Source organism: Coregonus clupeaformis, chromosome 16 (genome assembly GCF_020615455.1).
Source record: "Coregonus clupeaformis isolate EN_2021a chromosome 16, ASM2061545v1, whole genome shotgun sequence".
NCBI lineage: Eukaryota > Metazoa > Chordata > Actinopteri > Salmoniformes > Salmonidae > Coregonus > Coregonus clupeaformis.
In genome coordinates this window covers 36141783-36155662 of record NC_059207.1, presented here as the reverse complement: position 1 = coordinate 36155662, position 13880 = coordinate 36141783, and the positions used below count along the sequence as shown (strand labels likewise).

Genomic DNA, 13880 nt, shown 5'->3' with positions numbered 1-13880 from the left:
TATCGCATCAGTACATTCTATGAGCGTGATGAAATGTACAATAAACAGCCATTGAGACATTTGTAGATTTTTGACATTTTTCCTCTTTTCTCTGCATCTCTGTGCCCCAGAACTCCCTGTTGAAGCAGAAGGACTACCGTCAGTGTCTGGAGTGCACCGAGGTGGCCCTGAACGAAGCCCTGCAGCAGCTCAACGCTGTCCCAGCCAGCTCTCACTCGGCCAAAGAGGAATGGGTGTCCACCATCACAACGCTGCTGGGAGGCATCGAGGTCTGCTTCACAGAGGACCCTCAACTCCTGAGCAACGTCAACCGCTACACCAGCATGGCCCGGCTGGCCAACAACCTCATCCAGGTCCGATGTACACCGGGGCAACACTGACACTAATGTATCTGGTAGACACAGAGTGTGTTTGGAAACAGAAAATCATATTCACATTTGTTGTGTGTCTTGTCTCCAGCTGATTGACTGCATCATGGTGATCCCAGATGATCCCAAGGAGCCTAATTTCTCCTCGGTCCTGCCCTGGATTCTCCTGCACCACATCATCAAGCACGAGGAGACTGCTTTCAACTGCCTGCTTCGCCAGCACATATCTGTAGGGGACGATGAAGGTATGTGGTGGTGGAGTCCATCATGTTCATAACTGCTATGATGTCCTGTTTAAATACATGTTGGATGCCCTAAAATGTCTTGTTGTTCCCTGTGACCCTCTTCAGAAGACTCTAACACCCCCATGCTACCCTCCTCCCTGATGCTGCTCAACACGGCCCATGAGTATCTGGGTCGCCGCTCCTGGTGCTGCAAGTCAGACGGAGCTCTGCTCAAGTTCTATGTGAGTTGGTCAACAGGGCTGAGATTGTGTGGACATCCTTTGTCAGCTCAGTCAATTCCTTCTGTTTTGTTTACCTATGATATGGCTTTGATTAGTTTCTAATAGCTTTCAAAGTATTTTTCATAGTTTAATCAGGATAGAACGTAACTAGTGTTGTCTTCACGTTCATGGTTCAGGTTCGTGTTCTGGAGAAGGAGCTGGCTGTCTCTAAAGCGGAGCCCACCCATCCCTACAAAGAGGAGTTGGAGATGGCCTTGGAGCAGTGCTTCTACTGCCTGTACGCCTACCCCAGCAAGAAGAGCAAGGCCCGCTATCTAGAGGAGCACTCCGCTCAACAGGTCAAACACCCAGCCCTCTTAAAGGGATACTGTGAGATTCTGGCATTTAAGCCCTTGCTTTACTTACGCTGCACGCAGAGACATAAAAATGGTATCCACGAGTTCATCTGACTCTGGGTAAGTAGAACAAGGGCTTGAATGCCAGAATCCAACAGTATCCCTTTAATGTCATATTACTGACTCTCCTTTAACTTTCAATGCCGTTCACATTTCTTGTTTTGTCCTATTGTTTTGAGAGAGGATAAGCTAATGTAAATCATGTAAGATCATGTAATATGTTCAACTGGCTTCTAGGTGGCTGTCAATGCCACATGAGGTTGTTTACACACTGGGATTGGCTTGAAGTGTAACTGTGATATGCAGTAATTGCATGATGAATAGACTGCTCCTAAGGGACCAGGTTAATTAGTTAATGAATGCAATCCCCTGACTAATTAACTACTGGTTGGTCATCCGAGCCATAAGATCCAGGGACTCCACTAGAACGGGTCAACACATGAGTAAGCATGCAATTGATTTACTTTCAGGGAATTTGAATGATATTAATTATCTGGCTGCCTCTGCTTAAGAATGTACCAGCCAGTGCTGTTAATCCCTTCTCGTGCTAGAGGAAATCACCAGGGTTTCAGTTAGGAACAGTTGAATCTTAGGGCAATCTCTTTGGGGGCTGAGTAAAAAAAAACGCATATGTATGCGTTAATATAATAATTATACAGATCTTTTTTTTTTAACAGTACAATACAATGTTTTTTCTTATCGTCATAACTAAATGTGCCTTTCTATGGAGTGCAGGTGGAACTCCTGTGGAGCAATGCCCTCTTCATGTTCCAGTACTTCAAGCCCAAGACTCTGCCTGAGTTTGACAGCTACAAGACGAGCACGGTGTCTGCTGACCTGGCCAACCTGCTGAAGAGGATCTCTGGCATTGTGCCCCGAAGTGACACTCCCATCCTCACCATGGATGAGGTGTCAGCCTACATCGAGGGCACGGCTGGAAAGGTCAGTACAGGGCATTTATGAGTCACAAATGCTAATTGACTGTACGTAGCCTCAACCTGGCTTTACGTGTTGCCATGGAGAAGTCTTTAGGCCTGTACAGCACTTCATGACCATTCATTATAGACACTGTACAAGTCATTATGCATTCAAATATATGTCTGATTTACAAATGGAATGTACAAATGTACAAGATTCTAGTGGAATCTGTAAGACTGATGTCAGACCTGACAGGAGCAGCATAGTAGATCATGAGGAGATCATCCAGTGGTTCTTCCCACCCAGGAGCCAGTACCTTGCCTTCCTGAGGGGGGCGCTCCAGCACCCCCTGTGGTCAATGAGATCTTCTACCTCCTGGCTGACTACCACTTCAAGAACAAGGAGCAGTCCAAGGCCATCAAGTTCTATATGCATGACATCTGTGTTTGTCCAAACAGGTCAGTTCTATTGTTTGCTGCTATAGTTCTATTGTTGCTATAGTATACACATTTTAAGCAGCTCAACATGAATATATGAGGGTTTTTTTTACCTACAAGGTGAATTCTAAATGGTGTGGTGGTGATGATGATACTCCCATGGCATGATTCATTCTATGGTTGTAGGTTTGACTCCTGGGCTGGCATGGCTCTGGCGAGGGCCAGCCGCATCCAGGACAAGCTCAACTCCAACGAGCTGAAGAGCGATGGCCCCATTTGGAAGCACTCCCTGCCTGTGCTCAACTGCTTTAAGAGGGCCCTGGAGATCAACAGCTCCAACCTGGCTCTGTGGATCGAGTACGGCACCATGTCCTACGCCCTGCACTCCTTCGCCTCACGCCAACTCAAACAGTGGAGGAGCGCGCTGCCCGCTGAGGTCGTCAAACAGGTGCAGTGGACAGACCAGTGTATAGAATACTCATATGCACTGTATTCTGTTCTACTTCTTTAAACTAAATGATGTCACACCCTGTCACTTCTGGTCATCATGTGTCTGAATTAATTGTTTAGTCAATTGATCTGTCTAGTGTAGGCAAATCACTGCTGACAGTAGTGGATATAATGTGTATGTGTGTGTTTTTCAGATGGAGGAGAGGAGAGATACCATGCTGGAGACGTCGTCCCAGTGTTTCCAGGGGGCGTCTCGGTGTGAGGGGGATAGTGATGAGGAAGAGTGGCTCATCCATTACATGCTGGGGAAGATAGCTGAGAAACGCAAGCAGCCACCCCGGGAATACGTCGAGCTCTACAAACAGGTGCACAGCAGGGGAAACTATCTGTGGACTCAAGTGATTCATAGGTCTGCCTTGCAGACTAGTATTTGTACAGACAGGGGATGTCCAGGTAGGCCAGTACGGTGGAAGGGGTGATGGGGAAATTGGGAAGTCAGAGGTCAGATAATGTAGCTCTGTCTGTATGTCTTTCCCTGTTACCTTCACTGCTTCTTTACCTCTCCAGACCCAGTTCTTACATTCTATAGCTCCATTCTATAACTTAGAATCACTGTGTATCTCTGTTTGTTTTTCTGTTTTTCCAGTACATGTCTTTTGCATTGTGTTTTGCTGCTCTGTTATAACAAGTCTAACACAATGTCATCAATTTATTAAGCAATATGTGTGAAAGGATGATATCTGACCATTGAATGATATTGACCATGGAAACCAGTGTTTCATTGTGTGTAACACCCATCAGATGAGATTGAGCAGTGTCTGATGCTCTCTCCTCTCTTTCTCTTCCCACGCAGGCAGCACATTATCTGCATGAGGAGGCTGCCAGATACCCTCGGAAAATACACTACCACAATCCCCCTGACTTGGCTATGGAGGCCCTGGAGGTACACATGCTTTAGACCAGAGGGTTTCTAGCTCCGGTCCCTACTGGGCCATAATGTACAATTTGTGCTTTTGCACATGAAGAAACCAATTTTAAAAAATACAGTTTATTGCTGTATTCATCTAGAACAGTGGTATTCAAAGTCGGGGTCGCGGAGGAACTGCAGTGGGGTCGTCCCAAAAAATTAAATAAATTAATAGTATATCGTATTGTATGGGACAATAAACAAATAGATATATATATATATATATATACACATATACTACCGGTCAAAAGTTTTAGAACACCTAGTCATTCAAGGGTTTTTCTTTATTTTTACTATTGTGGAGTAATAGTGAAGACATCAAAACTATGAAATAACATATGGAATCATGTAGTAACCAAAAAGTGTTAAACAAATCAAAATATATTTTATATTTGAGATTCTTCAAATAGCTACCCTTGATGACAGCTTTGCATACTCTTGGCATTCTCTCAACCAGCTTCACCTGGAATGCTTTTCCAACATTCTTGAAGGAGTTCCCACATATGCTGAGCACTTGTTGGCTGCTTTTCCTTCTCTCTGTGGTCCGACTAATCCCAAACCATCTCAATTTGGTTGAGGTCGGGGGATTGTGGAGGCCAGGTCATCTGATGCAGCACTCCATCACTCTCCTTCTTGGTAAAATAGCCCTTACACAGCCTGGAGGTGGGTTGGGTCATTGTCCTGTTGAAAATCAAATGATTGTCCCACTAAGCCCAAACCAGATGGGATGGTGTATCGCTGCAGAATGCTGTGGTAGCCATGCTGGTTAAGTGTGCCTTGAATTCTACACAAATCACTGACAGTGTCACCAGCAAAACACCACCACCTCCATGCTTTACGGTGGGAAATACACATGCGGAGATAATCTGTTCACCCACACCGGTTGGAACCAAAAATCTCAAATTTGGACTACAAACTTCCACTGGTCTAATGTCCATTGCTCGTGTTTCTTGGCCCAAGCAAGTCTCTTCTTCTTATTGGTGTCCTTTAGTAGTGGTTTCTTTGCAGCAATTCGACCATGAAGGCCTGATTCACACAGTCTCCTCTGAACAGTTGATGATGAGATGTGTCTGTTACTTGAACACTGAAGCATTTATTTGGGCTGCAATTTCTGAGGCTGGTAACTCTAATGAACTTATCCTCTGCAGCAGAGGTAACTCTGGGTCTTCCATCCTGTGGCGGACCTCATGAGAGCCACTTTCATCATAGCGCTTGATGGTTTTTGCGACTGCACTTGAAGAAGCCTTCAAAGTTATTTAAATGTTCCGTATTGACTGACCTTCATGTCTTAAAGTAATGATGGACTTTTGTTTCTCTTTGCTTATTTGAGCTGTTCTTGCCATAATATGGACTTGGTCTTTTACCAAATAGGGCTATCTTCTGTATACCACCCCTACCTTGTCACAACACAACTGATTGGCTCAAACGCATTAAGAAGGAAAGAAATTCCACAAATTAACTTTTAACAAGGCACACCTGTTAATTGAAATGCATTCCTGAAGCAGGTTGAGAGAATGCCATGAGGGTGCAAAGCTGTCATCATGGCAAAGGTTGGCTACTTTGAAGAATCTCAAATATGAAATATATTTTGATTTGTTTAACACTTTTTTGGTTACTACATGATTCCATATATGTTATTTCATAGTTTTGATGTCTTCACTATTATTCTACAATGTAGACAATTGTAAAACATAAAGAAGAACCCTTGAATGACTAGGTGTTCTAAAATGTTTTACCTGTAGTGTGTGTATGTGTTATGTAGTAAATGTATTTATTGGTTTCTTTTCATTTTGATAAGAGATGAACATGTAATGAATTGAATATTATTTGTTGATGTAAAAATGTATAGATTTTTTTTTATAAGGTTGTGTCATTAGATAATAATAATAATAATATGCCATTTAGCAGACGTTTTTATCCAAAGCGACTTACAGTCATGCGTGCATAAATTTTAACGTGTGGGTGGTCCCAGGATCGAACCCACTACCCAGGCGTTACAAGCGCCATGCTCTACCAATTGAGCTACAGAGGACCATGACGGTCATGAGGATTTATTTTAGAAAAAATTGTGTCCCCAGAAATTCTGGTGAAAAAAATGGGGTAACTGCTGAAAAAAGTTTGAATAACGCTGATCTAGAATGAATTACATGTAAGTGTCCTTTTTGTGTAATAGTAGATATGTAGAGAGAGTATACCGTATCTTAATAAATCCCTTTGACTCTCTGGCATCTCTCCCTCAGCTGTACTTCCGTCTGAGTGCCACCATCCTAAAGCTGCTGGAGGCTGAGGAACCGGACCTGGAGCATGAGATCTTCTTCAACATCCTCGCTGAGGCAGCCACCGGACCCTTCGCCAGGGGGGAAGAGAAGAGCATGCCCAGGTCCCACGAAAAGTGAGGGGCCTCAACCTTAGCCTGGGATCTATGCTCTTTGTTATGAAACTCATTCTGTGACTCACCTACAAATCAAAAGAAAAACCTGAAATTCCCCCACTCTAGCCCAACCTTTTGTTTTGTCCCCCTCTCTCTCACCTCAGGGAGAAGCCCCTCTCCATGATGGACGAGGACTCCCACTGCTCTGTGTCGTCTGTGTGCGCTGCGGCGGATGTTCATGGGGCCTCCCTCCCCTCCAACGCTGCAGGTCTGACATCCCCACCTTACACGGCCACTCCGGTCGACCACGATTACGTCAAACGTAAAACCCTCAGGCGGCAGCAGCAGCAGACGTGGCAGCAGCAGCATGAGGAGCAGCAGCAGGCTGATGGTACAGTCCCAGTCCTAGACTCTGCCTCTGGGCCTCTGGGCCCTTCCTTCACTGGGCTGGGTGAGGAATCTCACTGGGCTGGGGAGTAGTGGTGGTTAGAAGGTACATCACTATGATGATAATGGGTCTGGTTCCAGTAAGGACCCCATATGCACTGGGTGATTGGGATATCATGGTAAAATGGGCAATATGGCATCTCAGGATATGTGGACAACAGCGTTTAGTTTAAGCAAACAGGTGTGAAGGTTGAGTTTGGCAGACAGTGTCCTGGCGTGTGTGTTGTAATATATAGTCAATATTTAGACTTCTGTGGTTGTCACCCTCTTCTTTTCCCTTCTTTCCCATTTCCCTTGCTTCTCCTTTTGATGACATCACCATTTTCTATTGCAAATTCAGGAGACCTTGTGTCCCTGCATAGATCATTTTCTCATCGCCTCTTATGAAGCAATTTTGAGAATAGATCCTGATTTTATCATATGCTCTTTTGATTTTAGCTTTTGATTTCATCAGGTGTTTCTGATGGCTATTCTTACTATTCAAATAATCATAGCAAGGTAATTTTTTATGAAAATAATCCAAGCGGTTTGCTAGCGATCACATTAGACTTGGTTGCCAATATGTTATAGTGGGTAATGGCCAGTAAAATAGAGCTCTGTCCCGAACACAGCAGGCTTTTAGTGTGTTGTTGACTTTAGACCCGCTGTTACAATCCCAGAGCCACAGACAAGACACAGCCAGGTTTCCATTGAGAGGTTTTACCTGATCCTAGTGAACAGTTGCTGAATTGCTTGAGGTACCTCACAGTACCTGTTAATGGCATCTCACTGCATCTTCACTTGAAACAACTGAGCTGAATTGAAGATTGTCACACACTGACAGGACACTTCTAGACACAAAAGCTTGTCTTTAAACAAATATTATCTGTCAAGGAAAGTTTGGTAGCTGCACTGACACTTGGAACTGAAAAAAACCTATGGTTCAGAATTCTGCCTGTTACTGTGTGTGCAGTTGGATTACTAAACCAGTCTAGTGCTTGTGCAGTACTGTATGAGTATTACTGATGATTGTTTTACTAGTGGCAGCAGACCTGTCAGTTGGAGCTGTAGGAGGAGGGAAAGGGGAAAAGGGGCTGATTTTTGTATTTTATTTATTTTATTTAACCTTTATTTAACTAGGCAAGTCAGTTAAGAACAAATTCTTATTTACAATGACGGCCTACACCGGCCAAACCCGGACGACGCTGGGCCAATTGTGCGCCGCCCTATGGGACTCCCAATCACGGCCGGTTGTGATACAGCCTGGAATCAAACTAGGGGGTCTGTAGTGACGCCTCAAGCACTGAGATGCAGTGCCTTAGACCGCTGCGCCACTCGGGAGCTTTTAGAGTACACACTATTCTTTTGTTTTAAAAGACTGTAGTGGGGTGAATCAGTCACCTTGTAAAGAGTAATTTCAAATATTCTACTTTACTAGACCTACACTGTCCACATGCAGACAATATTAGCATACAATATAACAGCATGTTTAGAGATCCTTCAGTACAAGGGAGGCAGCTTTTCAAAATGAATTACAAAGAAGATATATCAGTTAATGCACTGATGCAACTTTGCTTTACATTTTAGCGCTTAGTATTGCATGACAACAGTAGTGTGATGGAAGACAAAAGCAGTTTACTCTTAACTCCCAATTGCCGGTGGTGAGATGATTGTCTGCTTCACCAAAGTGTGTATAAAAATGCACCAAATCTCAGCGCACTAAACCTATGTTTACATTTACGGACCATTCTTAAGAGCATATTTTACAGAGGGGAAGCGATCATGTAAAAATATAATGTACAAAAGAGTGTGTGATTGTCCATTTGTACTTAGTAGGAAGTTCTATATATTCCTGAAAAAAGCTGAAATGCTTTTCCCTTATAGAAACATACAATAATGTACAATTGGCTCCTGTTTCCCATAATTTCAATGATATGCAGCATTGTTTACTATGTTTGTTACATTGTTGCAAAGACGTCAAGGGGTAAAAACAAATATTTGCCATGAGTGAAAAGATACAGTATCATTGAATGAATGCTGTTGTAATTATTGAACAAAAATATAAAACGCAACATGCAACAATTTCAAAGATTTTACTGAGTTACAGTTCATATAAGGAAATTAGTCAACTGAAATAAATTCATTAGGCCGTAATCTATGGATTTCACATGACTGGGAATATACAGATATGCATCTGTTGGTCACAGATTATATATATATTTTTTAAAATAGGCGCGTGTCTTGTGTGACCACCATTGCCTCATGCAACGTGACACATCTCCTTCACATAGTTGATCAGGCTGTTGATTGTGGCCTGTGGAATATTGTCCCACTCCTCTTCAATGGTTGTGCAAAGTTGATGGGTATTGGCGGGAACTGGAACAAGCTGTCGTACACGTTGATCCAGAGTATCCCAAACATGATCAATGGGTGACATGTCTGGTGAGTATGCAAGCCATGGAAAAACTGGGACAGTTTAAGCTTCCAGGAATTGGGTACAGTTCCTTGCAACATGGGGCCTTGCATTATCAGGCTGAAACATGAGGTTATGGCAGCGGGTAAATGGCACGACAATTGGCCTCAGGATCTCATCACGGTATCTCTGTGCGTTCAAATTGCCATAGATAAAATGCAGTTGTGTTCGTTGTCCGTAGCTTATGCCTGCCCATACCATAACCCCACCGCCACCATGGGGCACTCTGTTCACAACGTTGACATCAGCAATCTACTCACCCACACAACGCCACACACGCTGTCAGCCATCTGCCCGGTACAGTTGAAATCGGGATTAATCCGTGAAGTCCACACTTTTCCAATGTGCCAGTGGCCATCGAAGGTGAGCGTTTGCCCACTGAAGTCGGTTACGACGCCAACTGCAGTCAGGTCAGACCCTGGTGAGGACAACAAGCACGCAGATTAGCTTCCCTGAGACAGTCTCTGACAGTTTGTGCAGAAATTCTTTGGTTGTGCAAACCCACATTTCATCAGCTGTCCGGGTGGCTGGACTCAGACGATCCCGCAGGTTAAGAAGCCGGATATGGAGGTCCTGGGCTGGCATGCTTACACGTGGTCTGCGGTTATGAGGCCGGTTGGACATACTGCCAAATTCTCAAAAACAATGTTGGTGGTTTATGATGGAGAAATGAACATTTAATTATCTGGCAACAGCTCAGGTGGACATTCCTCCAGTCAGCATGCCAATTGCACGCTCCCTCAAAACTTGAGACATCTGTGGCGTTGTGTGACAAAACTGCACATTTTAGAGTGTCCTTTTATTGTCCCCAGCACAAGGTGCACCTGTGTAATGATCATGCTGTTTAATCAGCTTCTTTTTATGCCACACCTGTCTGGTGGATGAATTATCTTGGCGAAGGAGAAATGCTCACTAACAGGGATGTAAACAAATTTCTGCACAGAATTTTAGAGAAATAAGCTTTTTGTGTTTATGGAGCATTTCTGGGATCTTTTTATTTCAGCTCATGAAACATGAACAACACTTTACATGTTGCGTTGATATTTTGTTCAGTATAAATTGACCATTCATTACAAACAGCCTTGCAAAATATCTTGGCATTATGTACTGTAAAAACAGCCTTTGGTATTTTGTTTTCCCCCCTGTGCCCTGTTTAGCTTGAATGTCTGACTACTGCAGCCATATTGCCCATGTTGCCAGTTTTTCTGTCACCTTTTCCAGATTCCTTCCTACCTACCTACCTACCTACCCACCTGCCTGCTACCTCTCTGCCTGCTTGCTTCTGCCACCTGCTTTGTCATTTATATGCATGTGGATCCCAAGGGATGAATGCTGCCAGTGGACAAATTCAGTCCTCTCACAAACAATCCACTAAATGGTCCATGGGCTACTATTTGGCTTGGGTTTGGTGTTGCTTACTTTTGTAATAGAGATCTTAACCTATTTGATTGTATTTGAAAGTTAAACCATGATTACTATGATTACCTTTTGCAGTTGTTTTAAATTGATATTTACATTTTAGTCATTGAGCAGACGCTCTTATCCAGAGCGACTTACAGTTAGTGCATTCATCTTAAGATAGCTAGGTGGGACATTCACATGTCATACATAGTACATTTTTCCTCAATAAAGTAGCTTACTATCAGCAAAGTCAGGGCTAGTATAATGATATAATGCCAAATCAGTCCGAATGTGGTTGGCCCCTCATTGGTTTGCCAGTGGGTGCCAAGCCCTTCCTGCTTGATGCCTGTTTGAAGCACATCATGGTAACAGCAATATGTCAGCAATTATGGGGAGTAGAGGCAGTGCTGTTCTCAATTGAAACATATGATGTGTGATCGAGGAAACAAAACGTGTACTGTAATATCATGTCTAATTGTCAAATGAGGAATGCAGCATTTTTGTTAGTTTATTTTTTAAAAAGCATACTCCCGATATCTTCAACAGCCACCCCAGAACTTGACCATGATTACTGCCTGCCCAGGTCTCCAATGTGGCTGGCATCCCTGAATGGTACTGCACTTAAGACCCTCCCACAAACTGCTCTTATATCCATATTCAGGACATTAGAGTATCATTCACGATTTTAGGGACACATTTGCTCAGTGTAAAAGTGTCCGGAAATCAGTTCCACAAAATTCGTCACTACCCCACACTTTTCTTTTTAAGGGGCAGTCCTTCTTGCAACACCTATATCAGCTATATTTGTACATTTAGCTAATTACAGTGAATCTTTAACAAGTCCCCTGAGCTCCTTTCACAGAGCTTTGTTGCCTTCCTGCTAATTTGGTTATTGTCTGCAGAGGACTTCAGCTTCTTGCTGAGGTTGTACAATGTGCTTATTATGAAGAATGCTGGCACCTAGTTTTTAGGTAGCTTGGGTGCTGTTTAAAGGCAGAGGCCTCCCTCAAAGCATGACTAAGGTCTGGATATTTTTGTGTTTATATGATTACTGTACTGCTACTGTAATGGCTGTCCTGCTGATGATCCTGATGATGTTTGCATAACTAGAGATACTTTACTACACACTTACTCCCTTTTTCATTCTTGGGATACAAGTACCTATTTTATTCCTGAATGAAAACCTTAACTGCTCTGTGATTGATCCCTTGATAACCCAGAGGAATAGGTTGGGTGTCAGTGGCCCATCCATGGGGAATGGCTGGTCCATGCATGTGACTGGCACCCATGCCAGACCTGTGTTTGTGTTTGACCCCTGGCAGAGCGCAGTCAGGACAGTGTGGTGGTGATGCTGTCTGACTCCAACTCCACCCAGGATGCCTTCACAGACCCCGCCAGCTCCCAGGACAGTAGCCATGTTAAGCTGCAGTCTCAGTCTGGAAAGGGCAGTACGTCTTCATCTGAGAACACCACCCCCATCAAGGAGGGCCAGCCTACAGTTGAAGACACAGGTGGGTGTTGTTCCTTTTATCCTGAAATGCTGTAAAGGAAATTAGTTCTACCCGAACACCAGCTTTAGTATTTGCTAAATGGGGATGTTCTTTAGTGATATTGTGAGCCAATGACTGTTGTGTTTATAGAGGGGACAGGACATATTGAGAATGGATCATGTTAATGTTTCTCTCCTCTTCAAACCCTCAATTCCTCAAGGCTCACAAGGGGGAAGAAGCAACGAGGGCGGGACTGTAATCTTGCTGGAGGTCAAAGAACAACTCCAAGAAGTAGAAGACACAATGTCAGTGACCGTACCTGAGGCTGATGCCCTAAAGCCGACCATAGATCCCTGCCCTCATCCACTGCCTGTTCCATCCACCCCACCAAAGGCCTCGTCCACTCCCCAGGCCACCCCCCAAACCCCCACTCCCCAGGCTACCCCGCAGACTCCCGCCAGCGATGGGAAGAGCCGTCACCAGAGGTGGCCCGAGCCCCCTCCAGAGGTGGTGGAGGTGCCCAAGGCCCTTCCCGCAGAGCGGAATGAACAGCGCCACATGCTGGTGGAGATGTGTGTCCGTGCTCTCTTCCTCTGCCTGAGCCGCTTCCCTCAGCACTACAAGAGCCTCTACCGCCTGGCCTTCTTCTACACCAACAGCAAGACCCAACAGGTTAGTTAGCCCACCCTCCCTCCATATCATGCATGGTCACTAACATTCATTCACAGAATGTTTAGACAGGAAAATTAAACAATTTATATACCAGACCGTAAACCTATCATCAGTGGCATTACATCTGACATTTAAATCCCTCAAACCATGAATCTGGTTTACACCATTGCCTCAAGTATGGTATATTGGTATTCAAATAGATGGTGTTTTTTGAAGAATTGTATGTCTGCAGTTCGTTTGGCTTGGACTCTGCATTTCTCTTGTCAATTGTGTCAGTTTGCCTGTGGGACTGTGTGGTTTATGTGACAGTACAGAAGGTGCTGAAACAGGAGAGTGTGCTTTGTACACAAGGCTCTGTGGGCAGAGGTGTGCGTGGGTGGCAGCAGCGCAGTTCTCTCTCAGCCAGGTTTGGCACAGCGAGACTGCGTAATGTCGTGACGTCCTACAGTCAGCATTTTGCCAGTCAGACCCTTTTATGGGGACTGCTGGTCTCAATTCAATGAAGTTGGGTTAGCCAATTGCCAGGGCAGAGTTCTGGCCATTGGTAACAGTTCACTATGCTGTTTTCTTTAATAACCTTTTGAGACTTATGTAGCTCTCCTCAGACCATGCTGTTCATCTTGAGGTTAGAGGATTTATTCAGTCAGGTAGACTGACCTGGGCCCCTCACTGGCTGTATTTTACTGCCCCAGTGTTTTAGATTTGACAAAAATTGATAATATACAGTTGGCTGGGTTTTCCGTGCATCGGCAGGGCAGAACAGCTACGTCCTGTAAGGCTAGGGGTGGGGGTGTGAGTCTATTTGTCAATAACAGCTGGCGCGCAATGTCTAATATTAAGGTAGTCTCGAGGTATTGCTCGCCTGAGGTAGAGTACCTCATGATAAGCTGTAGACCATACTATCTACCAAGAGTTTTCATCTATATTTTTCGTAGCCGTCTTATTTACCACCACAAACTGACGCTGGCACTAAGACCGCACTCCACGAGCTGTATAAGGCCATAAGCAAACAAGAAAATGCTCATCCAGAAGTGGCGCTCCTAGTG

The 13880-nt window shown here is 44.3% G+C and overlaps 1 protein-coding gene across 4 annotated transcripts in view; it reads left to right on the top strand.

Annotated features, from left to right (window-relative positions):
* Positions 1–13880, top strand: part of LOC121584810 (calcineurin-binding protein cabin-1-like) — a 70598-nt gene that overhangs the window by 6470 nt on the left and 50248 nt on the right. Inside the window, exons 17-29 of one of the 4 annotated variants that reach the window (XM_045225702.1) lie at positions 111–353; positions 460–613; positions 722–834; positions 1011–1172; positions 1965–2171; positions 2454–2605; positions 2771–3032; positions 3229–3399; positions 3888–3977; positions 6242–6393; positions 6537–6823; positions 11995–12183; positions 12383–12834. In XM_045225702.1, coding sequence (XP_045081637.1) covers positions 111–353; positions 460–613; positions 722–834; positions 1011–1172; positions 1965–2171; positions 2454–2605; positions 2771–3032; positions 3229–3399; positions 3888–3977; positions 6242–6393; positions 6537–6823; positions 11995–12183; positions 12383–12834 — 2634 coding nt within the window. Of the gene's footprint in view, positions 1–110; positions 354–459; positions 614–718; positions 835–1010; positions 1173–1964; positions 2172–2453; positions 2606–2770; positions 3033–3228; positions 3400–3887; positions 3978–6241; positions 6394–6536; positions 6824–11994; positions 12184–12382; positions 12835–13880 lie in introns of all 4 variants that reach the window. The other 3 variants (XM_045225704.1, XM_045225703.1, XM_041900942.2) reach the window with 3 other exon arrangements.